Source organism: Protomyctophum parallelum (genome assembly GCF_964188405.1).
Source record: "Protomyctophum parallelum genome assembly, chromosome: 2".
Classification (NCBI taxonomy): Eukaryota; Metazoa; Chordata; class Actinopteri; order Myctophiformes; family Myctophidae; genus Protomyctophum; species Protomyctophum parallelum.
Window position 1 is genome coordinate 6,831,441 of NC_139699.1, and position 8,841 is coordinate 6,840,281.

Consider the following 8,841-nt stretch of genomic DNA (forward strand, 5'->3'; position numbering starts at 1 on the left):
ACACAGTGTTTTTTCAGCAGTTCATTGGGGTGGCAGGGTGTTCAAAATATGTTCAACCTCATGCAGGTTCAATTGGTTCTTCATCTTAGTATTGACACCTTTAAGGTCCTATAATAAAGCACATTAACAATTCCGAGCCGAAGAACCACTTTTTATTGCTATTTAGCACAATTTGACTGTGCCCATAATATAACCCTTACACTTGAATAGAATGAGGAAATCAGTATGAGTGTGTGTACAATGCTTTGTTCTTTCCCATATGCCAGCCTTCAGCGGTAAGGGGAGGATTGTCTATCAGACACCAGCTCTCTGAAGGCAAACACCACTATGAGGTGGAGAATTCTTTAAAATTCAAGAAAGAAAATGGAGGAGGAGGAGGTTTTGCCAGGTACTGTAACCCTCTCTAAGCCAATTAGTATCACTCATCTCTGTTTGTTTTTTTAAAGGTTTTGTTTCTTAACCCATTCTGAACGGGAACCCATTTTGGTGTTAGCATCATGTTATGCTTTAGCTATTTAAATCTACAAGCTCATATCGCGCCACCAAGTGGCGCGATACGAGCTTGTAGGTCTGCTATTTTTGAAAAATCGAAGAACAACTGACATTTTTATAATCTGATCTCAGGTCAGAATGGGTTAAATAAATAACGCTCATCCATTCATTCTCTGTCATTGGCTTGCCATTCATACTTGAAGAAATGTACATTCTGTTTGTCTTATAGGAAGGGAGACAAGCTTTTAATGGTTAATGGTGTCAACCTACAGGGGCTCACGCCCGAGGAGTTTGCACTTCTGCTCACAAAGGGAAATCCAATGCTGGTGAATTTATGGGTGTTTTTTACTCAGCCAACAATTTGAGCAATTTGTTTACTTTGTCAGCTTAAGAAATTTCAACCGTGGTTTTGCTATTCAGTGGTTATATAGTGTGGCAACCCAGGGGAGAATAGGTACAGATTCACAATAAAATAAGAGGCTCAGAGACAGCTTCAACATAAACTTAAATTGTCTTTTATTTAAAGTGTCCGGGAAAAGGGAAAATGGGGCAAAACATCAACAAAGGGTCCTCTTGTCAGGGGCTTAGGCTTCTAGTCACTTGCAGTCCTGTGGGTAGAGCAGAGAGAGAGCCAGTGACTATTTTAGTTGGGGGAGAGTGCTGTAGGCTCTCCAGTTCAGTTGGCTTGAGAGATCTCCCTCATACCAGCCTCCTCATGAACAGAGATTCCTCCTTTCTCACTCCTCCATTAGTTCACACTGACTCACCAGACAGCTTGGGCGTCGGCTCTTTAACAGCTTCTGGTGATTGCCTTACTGGCTGCAGGTGCGTCCATGTCCAGACTCCCATTGGCTGCAATACCTGTACAGGGTGATATACTCCCTCTATCACCTCCCCCAGCCTCATTCTGTGGGGAATAGGCCTGGCTGTTTCCCCTGGTTTGCCACAATAGTCAATTCATAGATATAGATACTGTAGATAGACCATAGAGCAAATACAACACAACAACACATAGGCCTGTCTGCTATTGTCTCCCCTTCCACTAATAACTATGTCCCCCATCCATCCATCCATCCATCCATCCATCCGTCCATCCATCCATCCATCCATCCATCCATCCATCCATCCATCCATCCGTCCATCCATCCATCCATCCATCCATCCATCCATCCATCCATCCGTCCCTAGACAGTGCACCAGGCCCAAAGGAAGGTGCCCACTGACCACGTGCACTCCAGTGAGGACACCTTCAAGCCTATCTCCAAGGAGAAAACGCAGCTCCGCTTCAGCCTGGAGATGAAGAGAGAGGAAGACCTGGGCGAGGAGGAGGAGGGCCGCCATGAACAAGGGCTGGAAGGGCAGAGCGAGGAGGAGGAGGAGGAGGTTTTCCTGCAGGGTGGAGATGTGGTGAAGAACAGAAAGGAGGGGGACTTCCTCATTGTGACCTTGAGGAAGACCAGCATCTCTGTGGTAAAGGGGCGGGGCCCTGCTACAGCCATCCCCTGTCAGGAGTGTACTGGCTCCGAATGTGCCTTCAACGACGTCATCATGGTGTCAGACTCCAGCTCAGTGATCCTGGGTAATGAAGTCTTTACAGCTCAAACCACCCAGGATTTTATATGCGATTGTTCTATTGATGATCTTGTAACTAGGGCTGCGAATCTTTAGGTGTCCCACGATTCGATTCCGATTCTTGGGGTGACGATTCGATTCAAAAATGATCTTTTAGATTTTTCCGATTCTCGATTCAAAAAAGATTTTTTTCCCGATTCTAAAGCAGTTTTTTTATTTTGATTAAAAACAATTAAATTGAATTTTAGCATGATCTACTCCAGTCTTCTGGCATGAAAGCAGAGTACATTTAGTAAAAAGCTTGTATAATTGTAAAGGTTTTATCAACTGAATGATTTAAACACACAAAGGTTAAATCCAAGAGTAAGAACATGTCTCATTTATTTAGCTTGCACAAATTTGAACCAGTACAAAAGTTACAAAATCTCTTCTCACTCAATACCAGAACAATACATTAGTATTAAAACAGGTGTAAAATAAATACAATTGGCAGGCTTAGCTTAGCTGGTAGTAAATGCACTATGCAGAAACCCAGGCCATAATGCATTGCATGCACAGGTACATTTGTGCAAGAAAAATAATAATAATAATAAAAAATCAGAATCGATTCTGAATCGGACGGCATTAGAATCGCGATTCTAACTCGAATCGATTTTTTTTGACAGGCCCATTATAAGAAGCGTATGAGCAGGGCGACTATACAAATAGTTCTCACACTTTCTCACAAAAAGAAAATCTAAATTGTACCAAAGGAAACCAAAAATCTAACATGCTTCCCCTGTTTTATAATGGATTAATTCAATCAATTGATGTAAATCAATGAATTCAGATTTCAGATTTTTATTGAAGGGACTGCAGCCCCTTGAGATGCAGCATCTCAATTGATCACTGTTTTATACAGTGTCCTGCAGCAATAATGAAAATACTATTTGCAATAGCTGATCTACAAGCTCACAGTGTGCTGCAATGCGTTGCTTGTAGATCGAAACTGTCTTTCTTTCCGAACACTCTATTGAGGGGCCTATAATATTATACAACTTTTCGTCCCGTCACGTCTCACATAATGACATTGACAATGAAAGGAAAATTTACGTCATACTGTATGTGCCTGAAATATGACGTAAATTTGTGGCAACACAAACATTAAATGCCATTGACAATGAAAGGAACATTTACGTCATATGTAGACGAGCAAACTGGCTAACCAATCACATAAATTCAGTTGTCATTTTGCATGATTATGGTGAAAAGATGTAAAAAAAAAATTAAACATTGTATCATCATGGTTAAAAGATAATAATATGAGTTGAGAAATTAATTCATGAAGAAGTACATTTCATTTTTATTGGATGATATACGACAACAAGGGTGTGATTCTTTTTGTATATAGGCTATATTGTATCTATATAAATGCGCCACATCTTCGTATGTCTGTAATCTGTAATCTACGTACCACACGGGTTCCATACCACCACAGGGAGTGCAGTGCCCACCCCGGTGGACCCACGGTTGTCCAGAACCACCACAAAAGCCTCTGCCCGCGATCTGGACCTGATCACCCCTATATATCTCTATATATGGAGCTGGCCTGTTCTGACATCACAATGATTGTTCTGACATCACAATGATTGTTCTGACATCACAATGATTGTTCTGACATCACAATGATGTTCTGACATCTGCATATAGACTCCATATTTGGGCATGCCTGACAAAGAACTCCATATTATAATGGGAATAAAAGGGACACAGACATAATAACTGGGGGTGGGGCATTCATTTCCAACTTGCATCGTTCCAAGTAGGCCAGTGTCCGACGGGCACCGCTCTAGTCAAAATAAATAAAGGCTATATATCGATACATACTAATATATACTTTTCTTTCTCATTCAATAATGTACAGTTGTGTTTTTATCCTTTCAGTCCCGCGAGGAGGATCTGGCACTCTGAAGTGTGAACGACAGCAGGACTTTTCCATCGAACACGTCGTCTCTCAACAATACCTCAGCAGCCTCTGCTTACAGCAACGGCCTGTTGTGTCACCAAACCCTGGTTAGTCATCACATGCAGTGGCGTGCACAGACATTTAGAGGGGCAGGTGCTCAAGTGAAAAAAAGGGCACCTTGTGCAGCGCATTTTGGGGCGGGAACCCATTTTGGTGCTTTAGCTGTTGAAAAATAGCAGATCTACAAGCTCGTAGCGCGCCACCGAGTGGCACGCTACGAGCTTGTAGGTCTGCTATTTATTTATTTTTTATCGAAGAACCACTGACATAGAAACATAGCTTTAGATTGTGGGGGGCCTAAATAATATAGTAGAAGCGTTTTTTATCAAGATTTGATCAATGTCACCGCATGGTCCACACACTACAAATTAAGAAAAAAAAAAAACTTTTCTTTTTTTTCCTTTTTTTTTGAAGAGCAAAATTGCCAAAAGGGCAGGGGGTGCTCTAGCACCCCCTAGTGTCTATCTGTGCACGCCACTGTTAGTCATCACATACCGTTAGTACAGTGGTGGGAAAAGTACTGACATTTCGTATCAATACCAGCGAAAGTCTGGTACTTAAAATGTACTTGAACAGTATAGTCATTATGCAGAATGTCCCATTTCACAAGTTTAAAAATGTATACAATTTATAAAAAATCTTTTTGAAAATTGCCTGGTGCGATGTAAGCTTGCAGATCGGCTATTTTCAAATTTCCAAAATGTATAGGGATGAAGTGGTTAATGTAGATTGTGTAATAAAAGTAACTAGTAATTAAGTTTCCAAATAATTGTAGTGGAGTAAAAGTATAATATCTATACCTCTGAGATGTAGTAGAAATTTGGAAATACTCAAAGTAAAAATACCTCAAATTAGTATAGTTTATTACAATTTACAATTTACAATTTAGGCATTTAGCAGACGCTCTTAATCCAGAGCGACTTACATTTAAGCAAGAACAAAAGCATGGGAATACATCACATAAAAACATTTATCATGAAACATGCGTAAGCTAAGAAGGTAACAGTGGAATATCTATATGATGAAACTATACATACACTATACATATAAACTATACATATTCACTACTATGCTATACATATGTACTATGGCGTGCTATGAGTTTATCAACTCAAGTGACCATTAAGCAAGCAAGTCAAGGCAGGTTAATTTGTATAACACACTCCAACAACACAGCAATTCAATGTGCTTACACAGAACATCAAGCAAAGGAAACACAATTATAAAATGACATTAGGATGCATAACACTAAAGAAGTAAAAGATATACCATTACAGTGCAGAAGAGAAAATAATATAAATGATTTAAAATCCATTCACTGTTGTGGGAAGTTGGTAGATTTCTCTTTCACCTGTATTTTATTACTGTATTCAAATGTGTATGACAATAACGATTAACTCTCTATGCTCATGACTATATTCTATTTTCTTTGTGTCAAAGAGAATATCACCATATATTACTACAAGTCAGACTCTACTGACAGAACATTCAGAGGGATTCCAGTTGTCCTGAATTTTACCGACTCCAACTGCTTCCTCAAGTGCTCCAAGGATGGCCAGAGGGTGCTCCTATGTGTGGAGGTAAAGTAAATTCAGTAAATACAGTAAATACAGTAAATTCATCATCGTCATCAAATTACTTTGAACCCATTCTGACCTGAGATCAGATTCATACGAGGTTTCCGCCGGACACACACTGGTCTGATTAACCCATTCTGACCTGAGATTAGATTCAAAAAAATGTCAGTCGTTCTTCGATTTTTTTCAAAAATAGCAGACCTACAAGCTCGTATCGCGCCACTCGGTGGCGCGATATGAGCTTGTAGATCTGCTATTTTTCAATAGCTAAAGCATAACATGATGCTGACACCAAAATGGGTGCCCGGTCAGAATGGGTTAATCAGCATACTGTACATTTCCATATGTCAGTTGAACATGGAATCAGTGTTATATTGAGAATCAAGTATGGTGATTCGAATTGTATCGTGAGTTGAGTGAATTGTTACTTAAAAACTACACTAAGATGTTAGGGAGGGACTAGAGAAGAGATCCAGTAGAACTAAAAGACAAGTCATTATTTGGTTGCGCTTAATGATCTTGCAGATCGGCTATTTTCAGCATGCAACCAAGTGTAAAAATCTGACATTTCGACGCCCTCAAGGTCAAGACCTGCCAAAATACATTTTCATTGACTAAATAAACTGTAGAATTAATCGACTACAATCGGATGATACTTAGTCGACTAAAAATAGACTAAAACTAAAATGTTTCAGATGACTAAAATATGACTAAAACTAAATTAAAATGAATTCAAAAGATTATGACTAATACTGAATTCATATTTTATTCAAAAGACTATGAATAAAACTGAATTAAATTGTATTCATATGACTTAAACTATATAAAAAGGAATTGTCAAAATTAAAGGGACACTTCACCCTTTTTGCAAAAAGATATATGTTAATGGCGTTTAGAAGCTTTAGAACACTTTCCTGGAGATCTTTATGTGTGTAATGTGTGGTTTTAGATATTTTAGATTGTAGCAGTGAGCCCGGTGTCTCTGATGTCATGGACACTGGGCTCACTTCCTTCCTGGACTACATGTTGTCTCAGTAAGACAGCCATCCCCCTATCCCAGGGGTCGGCAACCGGCGGCTCAAGAGCCGCTTGCGGCTCTTGAGCACTCCCCTAGTGGCTCCCTGTAGCATTACAAAAGAATCTATGAAAATGTATAATGTTTATTTTTTCACATTTTTATTTTTCATTTATGGTTTCTGTAGGAGGCCAAACGTGACAGAAACATTCTTAAGTTTCCCAATTTTGTAAAAAGTGTGTAGAATAAATATTATGATGGATTGCCTGTATGCTTAATCTGCAGTATAGCCCTGAAACATGACTGTCAGTCATGACGCAACAGCAGCCTGTTTTACGCAATCGCAGTCCAAACGTGTATATAAACATTCCGATTTAAAATATAAAGTCCTCGCCACATGTGCCACGGGAGTTAGAAATGTGCTGGTACAGCGATTAGCATTGCTGCATCCCGCGTTGTTTAATAAAAAGCATTTTTATCCGAGCACCCCTTTTCTCAAACGGGGTTGGGAAACAGTTGCACACCGGGTGGGGGCGCGTAGTTGAAAGCCAATGGCCAGTAAATAACTGCTCGGATAAAAATGCTTTTTATTAAACAACGCCCACACACTTGTGTGGAAAACATGGAATGCTCTTCCAGACAATTATGTGAACATGAAGAAACTCGCATTTGGAGTATTATCCATCTTTGGATCAACGTACTTTTGTGAGCAGATATTCTCAAACATGAACTACATTAAATCCAAATACCGCACACGCCTCACCGATGAGAGCTTGCAGTCGTGTGTGAAGATTAAAGTGACATTTTACATGCCCAATGTTGAGAAGCTCTCCAGCGATGTCCACACACAGAAATCACATTAAACGGGTATAAGAACACAATGCAAAAAACATGGCATAATAATGGAGGGTGCGTTGACTGCGTTCGGAAATGCGCACCGGGAGCGCACTCGCCTATTAGTTTGCATTGCACAGTGCGCTATTTCCGAACGGGCTTGAACCATAGCGCACTTTTTATTTTGATAGATAGGCTAATATCCACTTGCAGCCCTGTTGTCTTCATTATATAAGCATTTTAAGGCTTACATTTTTTTTGCGGCTCCAGATAGATTTTGAATTAATTTTTTTGGTCGAAAATGGCTCATTCAACATCTTGGGTTGCCGACCCCTGCCCTATCCACAAGGAGGAGCAGTGCACCAAAGAATTATGGGGATTGTAGTCCAGGAAGGTATTGAGACCAGTGTCCATGACATCAGAGACACTGTGCTCACTGCTACAATCTAAAATATCTAAAACCACATATTACACACATAAAGACCCCCAGGAAAGTGTTCTAAAGCTTCTAAATGTCATTAACATATATTCTTTTGCAAAAAGGGTGAAGTGTCCCTTTAACACTGCATGGATTACAGGCATATTGGCAAAGTTACAGGGCCCTTTTCTTCCAGCCAGCTATACCTTTTCTAATTCAACACATTTTCTATATGTTGTTTGTTGTTTTGTTGTTGTCTTGTAGACATGTAACAAGCATTGCCTGAAGCAGATCTCGAGGAGCGATGCCAGCAGGCTGTCGTTTGTCTTCTACATGAAGTCCACCAGGACCAGACAGCGACGCTTTGAGTCGGCCCTCTGCCCTGGATGGTTCATTCACATCGTCACCGACGCAGTGACCGTACAGATGCCCCCGCAGACGGATGACCCCGCCTTCTTCTTCGTCATCCGTTGAGGATGTTGATGATGATGATGATGATGATGATGATGATGATGATGATGATGATGATGGGTCAACATTAGGGTTGGGCGATATGGACAAAATCTAATATGATATATTTAACCCATTCTGACCGGGCATTTTGGTGTTGGCATCATGTCGTGCTTTAGCTATTGAAAAATAGCAGATCTACAAGCTCATATCGCGCCACCGAGTGGCGCGATACGAGCTTGTAGGTCTGCTATTTTTGAAAAATCGAAGAACGACTGACATTTTTAGAATCTGATCTCAGGTCAGAATGGGTTCGTCAGACCAGCGTGTGTCCAGTGGAAACCTCGTATGAATCTGATCTCAGGTCAGAATGGGTTAACAAATTACAGAATTGTAGAATTGTAATTGTGTTCAAGTTGTGACATTGATGTTGTGACGTGTTGTTGATTGTTCCATCATGACCACAAAGTGCTGCCAG

The 8,841-nt window shown here is 40.3% G+C and overlaps 1 protein-coding gene across 1 annotated transcript in view; it reads left to right on the top strand.

The window, feature by feature from the left end:
* LOC310854470 (uncharacterized protein) overlaps nucleotides 1–8,392 on the top strand; it is a 9,498-nt gene extending 1,106 nt beyond the window's left edge. The window contains exons 2-7 of the mRNA XM_083759136.1: nucleotides 267–388; nucleotides 722–818; nucleotides 1,681–2,071; nucleotides 3,988–4,116; nucleotides 5,510–5,649; nucleotides 8,178–8,392. Of these exons, the coding sequence (XP_083615262.1) occupies nucleotides 267–388; nucleotides 722–818; nucleotides 1,681–2,071; nucleotides 3,988–4,116; nucleotides 5,510–5,649; nucleotides 8,178–8,387 (1,089 nt within the window). The 3' untranslated portion in view covers nucleotides 8,388–8,392. The remainder of the gene's footprint in view (nucleotides 1–266; nucleotides 389–721; nucleotides 819–1,680; nucleotides 2,072–3,987; nucleotides 4,117–5,509; nucleotides 5,650–8,177) is intronic.
* The last annotated feature ends 449 nt before the right edge of the window (nucleotides 8,393–8,841 follow it).